This window comes from Melanostigma gelatinosum, assembly GCF_949748355.1.
Source record: "Melanostigma gelatinosum genome assembly, chromosome: 5".
In the NCBI taxonomy this organism is placed as follows: domain Eukaryota; kingdom Metazoa; phylum Chordata; class Actinopteri; order Perciformes; family Zoarcidae; genus Melanostigma; species Melanostigma gelatinosum.
Genome location: NC_136638.1, coordinates 12,343,921 through 12,361,540, shown reverse-complemented (window position 1 = coordinate 12,361,540; position 17,620 = coordinate 12,343,921). Strand labels below are relative to the sequence as shown.

The 17,620-nt window shown below is 39.0% G+C and overlaps 2 protein-coding genes across 4 annotated transcripts in view; one reads left to right on the top strand and one right to left on the bottom strand.

Moving 5' to 3' along the window:
- faf2 (Fas associated factor family member 2) overlaps window positions 1-696 on the top strand; it is a 9,195-nt gene extending 8,499 nt beyond the window's left edge. Inside the window, exon 11 of the mRNA XM_079268814.1 lies at window positions 1-696. This exon is cut by the window's left edge and continues 532 nt beyond it. The gene's annotated coding sequence lies outside the window, so the exon portion shown is untranslated.
- A 3,830-nt stretch (window positions 697-4,526) lies between these two features.
- On the bottom strand, window positions 4,527-16,532 carry rnf44 (ring finger protein 44). Of its 3 annotated transcripts, XR_013771999.1 has the most exons (12): window positions 14,559-14,935; window positions 12,807-12,999; window positions 12,442-12,664; window positions 12,102-12,269; window positions 11,471-11,644; window positions 11,164-11,325; window positions 9,913-10,028; window positions 9,497-9,584; window positions 8,739-8,860; window positions 8,556-8,655; window positions 8,285-8,435; window positions 4,527-4,905 (listed from the first exon to the last, which is right to left on the bottom strand). XR_013771999.1 is itself a non-coding variant. In XM_079268816.1 (11 exons), the coding sequence occupies exons 2-11, from the start codon at window positions 12,911-12,913 to the stop codon at window positions 8,373-8,375; spliced, it is 1,323 nt and encodes a 440-aa protein (XP_079124942.1). In that variant the 5' UTR covers window positions 12,914-12,999; window positions 16,479-16,532; the 3' UTR covers window positions 4,527-8,372. The 3 variants fall into 3 exon arrangements, 2 of the variants coding, with proteins under 2 accessions (XP_079124942.1, XP_079124941.1); XM_079268816.1 differs by lacking the exon at window positions 14,559-14,935 and adding an exon at window positions 16,479-16,532 and having other exon boundaries at window positions 4,527-8,435; XM_079268815.1 differs by having other exon boundaries at window positions 4,527-8,435.
- Between the last annotated feature and the right edge of the window lie 1,088 nt (window positions 16,533-17,620).

Below are 17,620 nucleotides of genomic sequence, written 5' to 3'. Positions count from 1 at the left end.
TACTGAAACAGTAGCATAGCTTTATGCAAAACTATAACCATATCCCAAATTACCTAATGTGTGAGCAACTGACGAAGGCAGGTTGTATTAATACCCACTGACACTCGCAGGTGCAGCATGGGGAAGTATAGATCTCTATGATAGTGTGGATGCATTGGCTATTTTTATGTCAGAGACTTCCAAATTTTATTGAATCTTTTGCCCCTAAGTTTGCATTTCCTCCACCATGATTGTCAAGCACAGTACTGGTCCGGAGTGGTTGACATTGCTACGGTGGTTAATCTATGTGGTGTGGAGAGCAAATGTGCCCTCCACACCACGTGCTACTTTAAGGAGCGCGTTGGTGGATTTGGACATAAAGGAAATATGGGAACCCTGTTTTAAATGAGCCATGACCTGTACATAAGTTAGATATTTAAAATCCCCAAATTTACCTTACATTTTTTTTATGTTTTGTTGACTGTCATAAAATGACCAAATGCAGGTTGTTTACTATGTGAAGCAGACTGCCTCAAGCTATTGAAGTTCAAAAATACAATACTTAACAGGCCACAGTTTTCCATGTGGCTTCATCTAGTAAAGTCTGCCCATAGTGTGCCTGTGGTTACTCATAGATGCCTGTTTTGCCTGTAACATCTAAATGGGCTCCTGAAAAGATGTAATTTTCCAATTATAAATTAAAGAATTTTAAAAATGTGGGTTTATTGAGAATGTACAACACTTAATTATGGTAACGGTGCATCACATAAGCAGCTCCTTCCTGTGCTATTATTTGATGAGTGAAAAGACCCTGAAGTCATCATTTTGATGAGTGGGATATTTTAGATTAGTTTTTGTAATTACTATATCATTGTCAATAGGGAGGCATCGAAACTCAGAAATAGTATAACATTCGTAAAAAGTCATATAGAGTCATAGTATAGCATGTCGAAATAAATCAAACTCATGTTGTAGAAACTTAAAAACAGTCAAGGCAAGTTTATTTGTATAGCACATTTCAACAAGGTAATTCAAAGTGCTTCACTTAAAAGCATCAAAAGAAAAGGAGATTTAAAAACAATTAAGAACATTCATTGAAACAATAAAAAACTAAGAAATAAAATGCAGGAAATTGATTAATATATTAATTGAATGTGGTTCAATTAAAGGCAGCAGCAAACAGAAAAATCTTCAATCTTGATTTAAAGGAGCTGAGGGTCTCAGCAGACCTGCAGCTGTCTGGGACTTTGTTCCAGATGTGGAGCAAAAAAAATGAACGCTGCTTCTCTAGGTTTAGTTCTGACTCTGGGAACAGAAAGTAGACCGGTCCCAGACGTCCTAAAGGGTCGGGATGGTTCATAAGGTAGCAGCAGATCAGAGATGTATTTTGGCCCGAAACCATTCAGTGCTTTGTCATACTGTAGCATGTCGTAAAACTCCAAAAAACTCAAAGTATAGCATGTCGTAAAAAGTCAAAAACAGTCATAGTATGTCGTAAAAACAGTCATAGTATAGCATGTCGAAAAAAGTCAAAAACAGTCATAGTATAGCATGTCGTAAAGTCAAAAACAGTCATAGTATAGCATGTCGTAAAAAGTCATAAAAAGTCATAGTATAGCATGTCGTAAAAACTCAAAACAGTCATAGTATAGCATGTCATAAAAAGTCATAAAAAGACATAGTATAGCATGTCGAAAAAACTCAAAAACAGTCATTGTATAGCATGTCGTAAAAACTCAAAAACAGTCATCGTATAGCATGTCGTAAAAAGTCATAAAACAGTCATAGTATAGCATGTTGTAAAAACTCAAAAACAGTCATAGTATAGCATGTCAAAAAGTCATAAAAAGTCATAGTATAGCATGTCGAAAAGAGTCATAAAACAGTCATAGTATAGGATGTCGAAAAGAGTCATAAAACAGTCATAGTATAGCATGTCGTAAAAAGTCATAAAAAGTCATAGTATAGCATGTCGAAAAAAGTCATAAAAAGTCATAGTATAGCATGTCGAAAAAAGTCATAAAACAGTCATAGTATAGCATGTCGTAAAAAGTCTAAAACAGTCATAGTATGTCGTAAAAACCCAAAAACAGTCATAGTATAGCATGTCGAAAAAAGTCAAAAACAGTCGTAGTACAGCATGTCGTAAAAACTCAAAACAGTCGTAGTATAGCATGTCGTAAAAAGTCAAAAACAGTCATCGTATAGCATGTCGTAAAAACTCAAAACAGTCATAGTATAGCATGTCGTAAAAAGTCATAAAAAGTCATAGTATAGCAAGTCATAAAAAGTCATCGTATAGCATGTCGAAAAAAATCATAAAATAGTCATAGTATAGCATGTCAAAAAAGTCACAAAAAGTCAAAGTACAGCATGTCGTAAAAAGTCATAAAAAGTCGTAGTATAGCATGTCGTAAAAACTCAAAAACAGTCATCGTATAGCATGTCGTAAAGTCAAGAACAGTCGTACTATAGCATGTCGTAAAAACTCAAAAACAGTCACAGTATAGCATGTGATAAAAAGTCATAAACAGTCATCGTATAGCATGTCAAAAAAAGTAAAAAAAGTCAAAGTACAGCATGTCGTAAAAACTCAAAAACAGTCGTAGTATAGCATGTCGTAAAAAGTCAAAAACAGTCATAGTACAGCATGTTGTAAAAAGTCATAAACAGTCATAGTATAGCATGTCGAAAAAAGTCAAAAACGGTCGTAGTATAGCATGTCGTAAAAAGTCATAAAAAGTCATAGTATAGCATGTCGTAAAAACTCAAAAACAGTCACAGTATAGCATGTCAAAAAAAGTCGTAAAAAGTCAAAGTACAGCATGTCGTAAAAACAGTCATAGTATAGCATGTCGTAAAAACAGTCATAGTATAGCATGTCGAAAAAACTCAAAAACAGTCACCGTATAGCATGTCGTAAAGTCAAGAACAGTCGTAGTATAGCATGTCGTAAAAACTCAAAAACAGTCATAGTATAGCATGTGATAAAAAGTCATAAACAGTCATCGTATAGCATGTCAAAAAAAGTCACAAAAAGTCAAAGTACAGCATGTCGTAAAAACTCAAAACAGTCATCGTATAGCATGTCGTAAAAACTCAAAAACAGTCGTAGTATAGCATGTCGTAAAAAGTCAAAAACAGTCATAGTACAGCATGTTGTAAAAAGTCATAAACAGTCATAGTATAGCATGTCGAAAAAAGTCAAAAACGGTCGTAGTATAGCATGTCGTAAAAAGTCAAAAACAGTCATAGTATAGCATGTCGTAAAAAGTCATAAAAAGTCATAGTATAGCATGTCGTAAAAACTCAAAAACAGTCACAGTATAGCATGTCAAAAAAAGTCGTAAAAAGTCAAAGTACAGCATGTCGTAAAAACAGTCATAGTATAGCATGTCGTAAAAACAGTCATAGTATAGCATGTCGAAAAAACTCAAAAACAGTCACCGTATAGCATGTCGTAAAGTCAAGAACAGTCGTAGTATAGCATGTCGTAAAAAGTCATAGTATAGCATGTCGTAAAAACTCAAAAACAGTCACAGTATAGCATGTCAAAAAAAGTCCTAAAAAGTCAAAGTACAGCATGTCGTAAAAACAGTCATAGTATAGCATGTCGAAAAAACTCAAAAACAGTTATCGTATAGCATGTCGTAAAAACTCAAAAACAGTCATAGTACAGCATGTCGTAAAAAGTCATAAAACGTCACAGTATAGCATGTCAAAAAAAGTCCTAAAAAGTCAAAGTACAGCATGTCGTAAAAACTCAAAAACAGTCATCGTATAGCATGTCGTAAAAACAGTCATAGTACAGCATGTCGTAAAAACAAAAACAGTCATCGTAAAGCATGTCGTAAAAGTCAAAAAAGTTGGAGTATAGCATGTCGAAGTCATAGTATGTTGAAACCATTTTTATAACATATTTCCTGTATTTTCCTTACCAATATACTATATCATGAAATGTTTTATTGCACAGTATAGTTTGAAATTTCCCATGAAAATTATTGAATTAATTAAATTACTTACCATCCTAAAATGTTTTTCTTTACAACTTTGGCATGATATATTTGTTATGACATACTACTACTTGAATGTCACAAATACTATGCTATGACTTTTTCTCTTGGCATACTATTCTGACATTTTCAAATACTATACGCCATTTCTATGACATACAACTATCACTCTTTCATGACATATAATATAGTTAATATTTCATGGTATACGATAATATGACCTCGAGATTTTTCACGACATACTTAACTGACTTTTTTATGAAAGACTTACGCCATACTACCACAATTTTGGTTTATTATACTGTCTTTTTATTGACATTTATGTTATGGTAAACTATGACTTCATGACATTTTTTTGTAAATATAACATGAAATTGTTATGACATACATTTTTATGTTTTTTCAAAATTTTGATGAGTAGGGCCAACATTCTTTTTATGTTTTTTCCACACACACATGTCAAACCTAACCTTTAATAACTTAAGTAAAATAAGACAATTGTAATATTGGTATACATTATACATTTATTGGTGAACAACCCTTTCAAATCAGCCACAATTAAGAAATAAATGATTGCACTACTTGGTAAAGCATAACTAGCAACTTTCATTTAAAAAAAGTACAAATCTTAAAAATTTCAAACAGTATACAGATGTATATATAATACACTAACTAGTTATGTTAAATGCTACAAACAATATGATTCCAATGGAATGAAAAATGATAACCTTAATAAGAACCATTTCCTATATATAATATATATTAGTTGTTTCCCCCCCACCCCCCAATACAAACATGGAAAAAATGAGGTAACTGTAAATGTGCAAGTACCAAAGCAAAACATCTGCCTAAACACGGAACACATGCCCCTGGCTCTATTGGCGGGTGGGTAGTCTGGTGTTCAGGCAAGGACCTAGAGGCCAGGGAGAGTAAGAACAGTAAACCACTATCCCACCACAGCAAAAGTCATTGGTAAACAATAAATGGCATCTACGGAGCAATCAATCACAAATCCTAAATAAATTTTAGCTGCTTATTGGAACACATTTTCCACCACACAAGCTGTGAGATTATTCAATGACTCTTAACAGAAAGACTACAAGACTCTATTCTCAGTTGTCATTAAAAGTTACCTCATTACCTCGGGCTTAAGGGGAAGTTATCTTTTTATGTATTAGGGTAGCTGGATATCGTCAATTAAATATTAATTCAAAAATAAGAGTGCTAATATTAACATCAATTAAGTTATCTATATGTGAACAACACATTTTAAGATATTGATAGACAGAGAGCAAGAGCCTGATAGGCAGGTACAGTACTACACTGAAATAAGTATGACAACACTTTATTCTTTTTTTTTTTCTTTTTTAAATCCCTTAAACTATATTGATTTTCACTGACATTGTTTAGGGGTATTAGTATAACATGCTTTAAGAATACATGGGATTCATGACAAACTATTGCATTCACGCAAGTGAGTTTTCATACCTAAAAGCAGAACATCTAGCACCGTTTCACTATGGCTTTCGATTAACTACAGTAGTTTAAGAGCATGTCATTTTCAGTCGTTAGGGCAATAACAGTAACAGTAACACAACGTATGTAACAATTCTGGATTCAAGACCATTTTTTTTCCCTCTATAAAATGAAGTTAGCGCAATAAAATCTTGTAGTCATTCAGTTCTATTACAAATGTGTGCAGTACAATGCATGGCAGTTATCAGCTGAGCGTTAAGATCCAAACCTCCAGAACCCCGAAGCCAAAATAGAGCTAAAAATCAGTTGGGCATGCATATTGTGCACCATTAAATAAGTCTCCACCAGAATTTGAGATATCCTCCATCATAACAAACTTGTTTAACTTCCTTTTTTTTAATGTCATGCAAAACACCTCTGAAGTAGATTTAGGAGTGAATTAGGTAGGATAGTGTGCACCACGGCACATTTAGAAAAAGGGATCACAACCGCTATGTCAACCATATGGTTTGAGTAAAACAACAAAAGGTATACACTTGTAATGAGTTGCAGTGTACATTGCTTCTTTTCAGTGATTAATAACATATTGACTGATCTTATTTTCTTGCATGCCTGTCTTTAAATGATGTAATATCTACTATTTCCCACAAAACTGAATATTATAATTGATTACATTAAATTATTTGTGGTCTGAGGAAAACAACCACACTAAAATCAGATATACCTTTTTCATGGCAACCGTTCCATCTTAAATGGACTGTTCTCCTTTGTTTTTATATACCGAGAGGCCCTGAGTGATTTTTTTTTTTTTTGAACTTACAATATATGCCAGCAAAAAGATATGTACACATATGTTAATTCTCAAAGCTGTGGGTTTAACTCATTAAATGGCTTCTTTTTTTCTCTTGAAGGTGGGCACACACATCAAAGACTCACATTCACTTAAGAAACAAAAGTAAAGAAAAAGCAAGATCCCTTTACACCTAAAAGCAAAAGGTTACGACTGCGTCGTGGGGCAGTTAAGAGACAAGAGTGAATTCAAAGCAAAAGTCCATTTGTTGCTTTTTTCCCCACCCACCCGAAAACGTATCCTGTTTTTTCTTCTTTCTTTTTTTTTCTTTTAGAGTGAACACAAACAAGGAACTAGAAGTCTAACAGTGTCTCTACACTACTGAACACTCCAGCTCTGTGTCATGTGAACCCTGTCCTGATCACTGCGGGATACACAGTTAGAAGTATCGTGGCGTGACACCAGCGTCAACAAGGGTTTTCAACATTCTTCTTGTCTTCAGACATTTTCTAAAAGCATTCACACTGAAGCTATACACACACAGCTGCTCCTTTACAACACCATCACCGTGGCCTAAGACGACGACCTGACCGAGTGTAGAAGAAATAAGAACACGTACGTTACACAAACATGTTCGTGCTCCGACTGTTTCCTTCAATGTATTTTCTCTAGAAGGTAAAAGAAATAAATAAACTTTTTTTTTTTTTTTTAACAGCATACTTTTAAAACAAGTGGAAATGACAAAGTATTTTCAGGATTAGTAATAGGTTTGTGCTTGTCACGGTCATACGAAGGCAGATCTGAAATCTTGAACAGTAGGCTATATCTGTATATTGGATTTGGCTCACAAACATAAAAATCCCAGTCTTCCTAAAAGGGGAAGAAAGTTCATTTAAAACTCACCACTCACTGCACATATTGCTTTCTGCACAGACCTCCAGAGCTATATGGCATCAGCACAGCCTCCAGACGAGGATCCCCCTCCTTAAAAGCAGTCGGGGGAACCACATGCTAGTCTTCTTCTCATGGTGCTTTCTGAATAAGCAAGCAGTTCTCTTAGTATGCTTATTTGTCTCTTCTTTTTCTTAAAATTCGACAATTTTGGTGGCAATGCTTGATTAAAATATTGCTAGTCTGAATCCACAGTTCATGCAAATCCTAGCATGCTGCCCTGTATCCAGTGGTTACACAATGCATTGGCTCTGTCAACAGGACAAACATACACGCACGCAATATGTACACACGCATACACGCTTGCCAGAGGAACGACGCTGACGTGGAGGGCGGATGTAGCACTTGTGCAGTTATGCTAGATGACTTCAAAAAAGATGCAGTCCATTAATCCACGACTGCTTTTGAACAGATCCGTGTTCCAGAGAGGATAATCGGGGGAAGAAGAAACCCCATAGTTGCATGTCCCGTCACTTTGCAGTCCATAAACACCAGGCTTAACAGAATCTGCGTTTAACACACAGCAAGTCACACTTTCACAATAGAATTTGCAAATCTAAAAACAAATAAGGGGTTAAACTGTTGAAATGATCAATACGTTATTGCAGAACATACATTATTAACAAGTCACTTTGCCCAACATCTACACAAACATGCATCTATGATGGTCAGGCATGGCCTCCAAACACAGATACCCATGTTGAAGTATTCCTATTATTTTTCTGCTAATTGCACAAGGTGTCCAGCCTATCACCCTCCGACTCACCACTTCCAATGCAGGACTCCCACTTTTCATGAACTCCACAACCAAATCCACTCAATAAAAATGAAACCCTGTAAACAAAAGCAGCAAATAATGCATTGTAGGGGAAATCTTTGGAATCTGCAACGAGGGGGGCAGAGAAAGAACTGGCCGGCGATCCCAGAACTCTGGCTATAGGCTGCGGTAGGCAGTGGGTTTCATGAGACTTGGACAATGAAGCACAGCAGAGGTACAACAGGCTCCAGAAAACCATCCTGGATTGCTTATTGTTGTGGAAGGGGCAGGAGTGGTGGGTTGGTAAGCTATATTTACTGGTGGACGCAGGTTAGGTGGCAGGTGTCCCCAGTTTTGGGAGAGACTCTGGTTTGTGCAGCTTTCCAGTCCAGCACTCAGACAGCTCTCACTCCACCTCTCGGTGTACTTCCGAGGCATCGGCTCGGCAGATAGGACAAGTGCGATTGGTCTGGAAGTGAAGCGTAAACATAAAGCGTAAATATATTAAGCACGGCATATCAAAAATATTCATAGAAAACTATGAGAACACTATGAAATGGTTTCATTATCAAAACTGGCACGAACTCACCTTTAACCATTTATCCACACACTTTGCGTGGAATTCATGGTTACAAGGTAATACCCGAAGTAGCTGCCTACACTCAAAGTCACTAAAGCACACAACACACCTGAGGAGCAGAAAGGATCGAGTTAACAGGGAATAAAGGCATCGATAGTGAGTGAATGATCACGAGATGAGGAAGAGGCTCACAGCGTTTGTTCAGATAGATGATTCTCTGAGTTGAATCTGTAGGACGGAAGTTGCTCTATATCAGCTTTAGTGAGTCCGCGTGGTTTAGCTTCACCCAACCTCTCTGCCAGATTCAGTAATGCCTACACACACAGAAAGAGAGAGAGAGAGCGTGAGACGGGAGGGGGGGTTCTGATACGTAAAGAATACCATGAAGATAGCATCTAGCAAAAACAAATAATCTAATTTGCTATTCCACAAACCATCAAACTAAGCCAGTGTTCATTTCATTAACTAAAACTATGACAAAATATGTTCTTCAGCGACCTTTTTCACATGACAACGGTGAGACAGCACACACTTCATTAAACATCAACAGTGACCATATCACACACGTAATATCTTCTTTCCACTGTTCCAATTATTTGGTCGAAGTAAACGCTGAACTCATCGAGTTAGACGAGAAAACGCGGCGGCACTACACACTGTGTTTAAGATTTTCGTAGAATGATCAAATAGTATTCTTCTTGAAATGCCCGTCCCTACAAAGCTGCTTTCTTAATTGTTCAACCTGTGTTTGTCATTAGCTAATGATAAGGTGAAATAAATTTGACTTAAATTACAATATCATTGTTTTGGCTAGAATAGATTGACTGAAATATTAATTTAATCTAGTGTAGCATCGATACAAGTTCATACAATCTGATGAAAAAGGACCTTTGACACAGGACTAAGACTAAATAAATAAAATTAGCTGCTAAACCGAACACTGCACTAACCTCATAGTTCTCCATCTCCACATCATCCACATCCAGGTCTAGACTGATGGCTGGGCCCACTGCTGTTGGAGGCACAGGAAGCATTGAGCTGGACACAGAGAGAAACACAACCCGTGGAGCATTAACACAATCACTGCAACTTTACTGTGAAGCAGCACATGATCTGCAAACACCAGCACTGAGGGGGAACGAGAGTTCATCGTTTCTGTCCTGCTTAAAAAGTAGAGATGCAAAAGCCAGAATGTATGTTATTAAGCCTGAGCTTAAACTGAGCTGCAGTGTTGACACAGCCTTGTACAATACTTGATTGCTGAGGCCAGCACCTTAGTAAAATCAATTTTACATGCAAGTAAATAACCACATGATTAAAACTGCTAGACTTCACAAACAGGGTGATTTGCACTGCAGGTACTTACAGGAAGTAAGGAAGGAAGCCTGGGTAGTAAGATGGAGGGGGAGGAGGAGGGGGAAGAGGTTGCTGCAACCGGTATCTCTGTCCACTCACTCGCCGGGGCAGCATGTGGGGATATGGCTGAGGAGTGACACACAGAGATCTATTTTTGCAAATACTGCAATGGAATACAGCAATTCATGGCATTAGTTAATCGTTAGACATCTATTTAAGTTTACTTTTACTCACACTATTACCCCCTGTTTATATGCACCTTCTTAGGTATGAAACACTTGTCCCACCAACTACCACCGTGGTGCTTTTGAGCAAGTTAGATAAACCCAGACTGCTGCAGACTGCTCAGTGGCCAGCAATATGAGAAGGCAGTTGCATTCTGCATTTTTGCAGTGAAATTTAAGACCTTTTGAATTCCACATGAAATGCTATTTGATGCCTGTTTCACAATCATCCCAGCCAAAGTATGAAAGTATGATGGAAAAACCAAAAAGGTCACTTCTCCCTCTTCTTTCAGTACTTTCCAGAAGAATCTAACAATCATTTCTGATGATATAACTATTTTTTTCCAATTAACTTGGACCATTTGAATGTGGATAACTGGCATAAAATGGATGGCTAGATTAGTCACTTAAAAATGATGAATTAATTCAAGGTAATATAAAATGGTGCAGAGAGCATTAATTTAGCAGCATATAACTATTAGCTTTGTAAAGATATAGTGCAGTAATGTCTACCTGAGCAGGGAATGAAGTCACACTCCCTCTGTGTGTGTTGTTATCAGGCCTTCTTTCAACTTTGTTGATGGAGCCGGTCTGGCTACACGTGTATGTTAGCGCATGCGAGTCCCAATGTGTGTCCCCCACTCGCTAACTCATTGCTACTCTGCCTTGGGCAAAGGCAATTACAGTTACTCATGCCACCCGACCCACGCGGCCATCATGGAAGCAAAGGATCCACCCTTCAGATCACCCTCAGATCTACACGGTTGGCTCTGTCAGCACTGTGGCTTTTGTTTTGCAGTTTTTGCTTTTAGCAAAACCTAACCCTAAGACTTTCATAAATTAAATCATAAACATTTTAATACTTTCTAAGGCATTAGGGAAACAAAGTACAAAGCTCTTGAAGACTTTTCAAGACCTGCAGATGCCCTGTGTGCCTCCCACTGTGAAAGTGTTATTTTAACAGGTGTGAAGCAGCTCATGCTAAAGCCATAAGTGTACTGTCAATTTCCCTGGAAATGTCTGCGAGGCCGTCTTACCACGCCAAAGGGAAGCTCCTGATGCAGAGGCTCTTGAGGAAGATACTGTAGGGGCAGAGAAGGAGGCAGCGCTGGTGGGTGATGAGAGGGAGGGTAGGAGAAAGTCCCTAATGGGTGCTGGTCCCCTCTTAGGTCAACTTCATTGTCTACCCTCTGTAGAGGCTGAGAGGAGACAAAAAAGAGGCACAGAAGATGGTTGAGGTTAGATCAAACATATGTGTGCAAATCAACAAACGACTGATTACGTTCAACGTCCACTGTGCTGTGTTTTCATTAATGAGCATGTGTATGCTGCAGGACTACTCACCATGCGTGGGTGCTGAGGCTGTAAAGGGACAAACTGGCTCAAAGGAGTAAGGTGCGGTGGCTGGTGGGGGGGTACCGATGGGGTCGGGTGCAATACAAAATGTTCGCTGGAGATCAGGGGCGGAAAGGCTTGATAAGACACTGGCATGTGCTGCATGGTACATGCCTGTATGAGCTGCAGGGAGAGAAAAACAACAACACAAGAGCAGAGAGAAATTATTACAAGTATTTTATCCCCTTAATTATATTATCATCTAAACTACACTGTGAAAAAGTTTCCACCTAACTAAAGCAAATTTGCTCCTTACATGAGCAGAGAGGCGATCATAATGAAAACATGTTGTAAGCGTGTAGCCAACAGAAGCGATGCGTCAACATAAAACCACAGCACTGACAGTATTGGCACGACACTAATTATGGTTTCTGTTTGTTTCCACACATACACAGCAGAATGGTATTCTATGTTGCTTAACTGTTTCTAATACTTGTGCTAGCATCAAGACTAAACCACACATTCCTGCAGAGTAACAGCAGCAGACATTTGTTAGTCATGAATAGTGACAGATTGAATGGCTGGTATGGAGTGCTACATGGATGCCACTGACATTTGGGCTCTTCCTTTTCAAACTCACAGGAGGAGGAAGGCAGCAGAGCAGAGAGAGCTGTCCGCTGAACATTACCGAGCATGCTGGGAGCTGCTGAGTGTTGCACCCCGGAAGGGGCTGCCCGGTGTGGATAGGAAATCCGTGGGTCGTCACCGTTGTAACAGTGTATGATATTGGAACGGATCCCTGGTGCATCTTTCAAGAAAATAAATGGGGGGGGGGGGGAGATGGGATGACTCACAATCTGCCTGAAACAGAACACGACACCCGGCATGTTTCATAGTAAACATGAACATTACTGAGGAGTACGTTTGGTCAGACACCAAATCAACAACTTTACCCATCCTCGTTGCCCTCGTTCAGTTACCTGGTCATGTAGGTCCACCATGATGGCGCTCTGCTGGGGAAGGTGAGCAGCAGGGTGAAGCATGCGTGGTGGTGTGCTGGTGCGGCTGTACTGTCTGGACTCATCTAAAGGAACCTGTTGGTGATGCTGGGAGAAAAGCAGATGATGGAAGTTCTCATCCTGGACCAGAGAAGTGTGCAGTACAGGCCTGTCTCGTCTCCCCCACTGGCGTCTCAACGGTGGGCTGTAACATCACACGGAAAAGAAAAAAAGGCACCAATAAGCAGTGGGGCCGCTCAGAAGGTAGCATACTAATGAAATAAATAAATGAAAAGTGACTTTTTATAAGAAAGGGGTCTTATGGAAAGACAAGGCAAAGTTTGTACCTTCTCCTGAGCTGCACCGGGGTGTTGCAGGGCTCTCCAAGGAACCTCCTTGGATTTAAGGGGGCTGTTGGTGGCAGCCTATTTACTGCTATTTCCCATGGTCGCATTGGTGACGTCGTGCAGACGAGTCACACTCTGGGAACGCAAACTGTACAGTGGAGGCACTCGTATGTTGCCTCCGATAGTCTTAACCCTGCAAAAAAAACACAACAATTGACAAAATCACAACCCGGCTTCTTATGCTACAGACGAGAGCTTATTTAAATCATTCATCTAGCAACAGAGTACACAGTTACAAAAATACTAATGGTAGCTAAGTTTCCTCATTGTAACAGGCACATACCAGCTATCACGTGGGAATTGTACAGTGTCAGTCACATTTTTACACACTATATAAAAAATGTACAGACTTTCAGGCCTGATACACCACACACCCCAATGGGATTAGTTATGATGTCACTGAATCCGAATTCTACAATTATGTGCAAATAAAACAAGGGGTCAAATAACAATATTAAATTGGTAATTTCTACGAGGAACACTCAAGGTATCTGGACCCCTGACAACCCTACTTTACAGTTTAGGTTTAATCTCAAACCATCAGAATGTAAATCCCCTAGAATTAGAAATGTAAGAAGTAGGTATGGATGATTTGAGAAAACGTTTGTGACTTCATATTTTACTGAAGCACATGTTTTTCTTCAGGGATGAGTTTATTTCACTGCTACCTTTCTTATATTTATTGGAAATGGCCTATATTTAAATAACTATAAGCAAATTCAAGGCTTCTTGTTATTTATCTGGATATCTTTTTTCACGTCTTTTCTCTCTTGTGAGATGACGGTTGTCCTCATTTTATGACTGCTGGGTGTTTTTAAAGACTTAATTTTACTTAAACTAAAATTAATATTCACTTGCTCCAATGTCACAGTAGCACTTTCATTGCCGCGTTATTTATATACTTGAAAAAGTCATTCAATTTTTAAAAACACACGACAGTGTTTTTACACAAATTATAAGACACATAAAAGCAAGATGTCCACTACAGGTGCCGAACTAAAGTGATCAAATGCTGGTTGTTTTGAACCCAAACTAATGTAATTTCCAATACAGAAATAAAGTCACAAGCGTACATCAGTTTTGTTGTTCAAAATCCATAGTTGCATTTTTAATTTTAGGGAATTACAAAGAGTTTACATGTATTGGGTTTCACCAAAATGCTCAAATATAAAGTGCCAGTGGAATTAATATATATGGGTCGCTGTAGCCTGCCTGAACAAAAACACGGAGAGCCATGTGCTCAACAGACAAAGCAACAACAAAAGATGTGAAAGGCAAGCGGGACCGCTCGCTAACATGTAACATAGAAAGCCCCTGTGCCGTTACACCGTGTCTTACTAATACCACGCTAAGCTCAGCACACAGAACTGCGAAACAGACAAAACATTATCATCGTGGCAACCGTCGGTTCCTTACTGTCCGGGATCATTTGACGTCCCCTGGTGAAGGAGAGCAGCTAACTTTAGCCAAGCTAGGCTAACGCTTTGTCCCAACATAGCAAATACTCACCAGCTGCAGATAACTGCTGTTGACAAAGCTATTTAGCCAGAATGCCAATACATGTTTAGGACGTGTGCACAGTTATCACTGACATATTCTACTCATGTGACACATCACAGACAGAGAAAAGCATTGTGAGGACAGGTTTAACGTTAAGCTATGTGAGTTGGCCAACAACAGACCACGTCTTACTTTCTTTGCTAGTTTGCTTGCTCGATGAGAAGGAGTGACGGGAAATGTTTCAGCCTCCGAAATGGCGTGTCCCATCAGGTTATCCTTGCACCTAACTGACTACTATCACCCGATAGAAACCACCGTTAGCTGACTGTCAGTCGACCGTTGTTTGTTTCCCCGACGGATTTTTGACAATGTCGAGCGGAGCTGCTATTAGCTTGCTAACGCTTGTCAGCTAACACAAGCTTCCAGCTGCTGCATAGAGAATGCGTTTTATTCCAGAAACCGCAGAATGGCCTGTCCATTAAGGGCAACATGTAACGTTACCGGAGCAGGAAATACCGTTAATTATATGAGAAGAAACCGTCTGCTACACAACGACAGTAAACATTACTTGGCGCGTGTGTGTTCCTTGAATGCATTGTTATGACGAAACCACGCCTCATTTTGTAAATGACCAATCAGAGCGTAGCAAATACAGACAGCAGACATCCAGAGAGTCTTTGCCACAATGTATCAAAACAAGCAGTTCCTGTTGTTACTTGTAGCTTCCAAACAAAAAAGCTCCCTGAGAGGTTCCAGGGTCACCAAACACTTAAACATGTTTTAAATACCCCTCACCCGAATAGTAAGCCCAATGTCAGACCGAATAAATACTCTGCCTTTTTTGTTTTTGTTATTGCATCTTGCCACCTACAGCACAGACAGATTTATAGTGCAATTTGAAACATAGCCACCAGTGGTGTAAAGTCAGCAGGTACATTTACTGGGGTTGTAAATTGGCATAATTTTGAGGTGCTTCTACTTAATTTTCATTTGATACATTGATGCTTTGTTTGTTGTAGATTAAACTATGAAGCAGTACATAAAGAGCAAGCAATTGAAATCGAAGCTTCTCCTCAATATAAAGTGCTTACGTGCATTAGTATTAATGATCCAGTAATATTCAGCAACACTAACATGGGCCATGCTGCACAATGAGTACTTTTACTTGTAAGTGCATTATGTTGCAAATACATCTGTACATATGCTCAAATAAAAGTCAGGACTTTGACTTGTGATGTTATATTTCTTATAGTGGGAATGCTCCTAAAGTAAATGATTTAATACTTAGGCCTATTCCACCAGTGCCAGTCACTATTAGGACAAAAAAAGTTGTCCACCGGTTGAACTCTTTTCAAATGAGAAACGTAATATTTACACTTGACCATTACTGACCTGAAAAGTTTTTGGGGATTTCTCAACTTAAGCATCTCTCTTGTGGCAACCTGTCTCACTTCAAAAACAAAAACAGAAGTGATCAATTTAGCAATTTGGACCAAAAGTAAAATTGCATTTTAATTAATTACTAAGTGTCTCTTTTGCATGAGTGCTGCCTTTGCAAAGTCTAAAAATGTTGGCCTAACACTCTACTGTCGCTCACAGTGTGTTTTGACTCTCACTGGAGGCCACAGTTACCAACACACTCTTGCCGGTTATGTAATATTGCACTTGCATGATCAAGTTAGAAACACCCATCAGCTATTGTACACAATCTCTAAGATATATGTTTTTGTAGGCCACCGAATGGAGCTGCAACATACTTGATGTGATGCTTCAGTGGAGGATAGCCGAGCTTTATAAGCTACCTATCAGGCCCGTTCTCTCCAGTAAGAGTTAATGAATAATGTCTTCGTCTGTTTTGAAAGCTCCAGTGCAAAGCACATGGATGCATCCAAAAGTATACACAGCTGGTTAGGGATAGCGACATTGGTATGCAACGTTGACTAAATGTAAACATTACAACATCGCACTCGGTAGCAGCAAAACAAGGAGGGGCTGGAGGTTCAGCAGGATGACAGCCCGAACAGCCCGTCTGACCGTCTCCCGTAAACACGCACTGTAAACCTCCAAGAATCAACCGAGACAAAGCGATAACGGGAGGAGCAATGTAGTTACCTGATTGTTAATGTGCAAACATCTGATCACTGATCTTTTCCTTGTAATGTTCACATCTCGTTAGGCTAAGTGCGGCATCCCACGGTCAGCTGTTCCCGTGTGGAACATTCCGTGGATTTCACCACTGCTGTAAAAAAAAGGTGTTCAACGTTAGACTCTCGTGTTATCAATGCATGTTGTCTGTATGTTGTGCGGGTTTATGGTTCTGTGACCCGAGAGATTATCTCCGTAATCCCCACTGTTTGGTTTCGGAAATGTTAATCCAGTCACACGGTTGCTTTGAGTTTCTGCGATTCCCTGTGACACCCCCATTTCTGCGTATTTCAGGAGCGGAGAGCACACGCAATGCTGCCATTTTTACCGTAATGGACTGAATAAAGGTGTACCAGTTTGTCTCGAAAGTTCAGCGTCTGCTAAAGCGTTGTTTCTAATCTAGGACAGAAAAATAAGAAACAAAATGATTCAGAACCTTTATTTTAGTTAAAGTAGTATCGCCACAGTGTAAAATAAAGGCAATGGATTACAACATTTGACGGAAGGAAAACTACAGCAGCCAGTGGCGGAGCAGGGACAAAATATCAGTGCGCAGCTGCATGCGGTGGAGCACCAGTGTGCAGAAAGTTAATTAAAGGGCACCCCAGAGGGCACTTCATCCTGTTTTATCCCCCATAGAGGCATCCAAGAGGGCTCTTTTTTATTTAATTGACTGGTTTAAAGTATCAAAGGTAAAAGTACTCATTATGCAGAATGGCCCCTTCCTGAGTGTCATTATGTAATTGGCTTATTATTGTACACATTGTAAATTATAAACATAATTTCAATGTTAATGGTGGAGGTGGAGCTACGTTTACTTTATTCGGAAGTTTAACTCAAAATGCATCATATTATCCTGATCATATGTTTTGTTGTAGTGTAAAGTAGCAGGGCATTACAGTACAGTGAAGTACTTCAAAACTACTTTGTTACTTTTCACAACTGCTCTTCAGTAATGTCCATGTATATACACTGAGGCACAAGTATTCCCCCAAAAAGCCAGAGAGACAATTATCCTCAATCCGCAGGAAGTGGATAATATGGCAAAATGGATGATGCTTCAGTAGACTGATATAGTTCCTCAGCACTATATCAAACAAGGATAACGC

Bases quoted from the DNA above. Each gene is read 5' to 3' on its own strand.
- rnf44 (XM_079268816.1), bottom strand. From the start codon at position 12,913: ATGCGACCATGGGAAATAGCAGTAAATAGGCTGCCACCAACAGCCCCC. The intron at 10,029-11,163 runs GTAAGACGGCCT...GTCACTCCTCAG, and splicing joins AGGAGCTTCCCTTTGGCGTG to CCATATCCCCACATGCTGCC. The intron at 8,436-8,555 runs GTGAGTTCGTGC...CTTCACTTCCAG, and splicing joins GTGTGGATAAATGGTTAAAG to ACCAATCGCACTTGTCCTAT.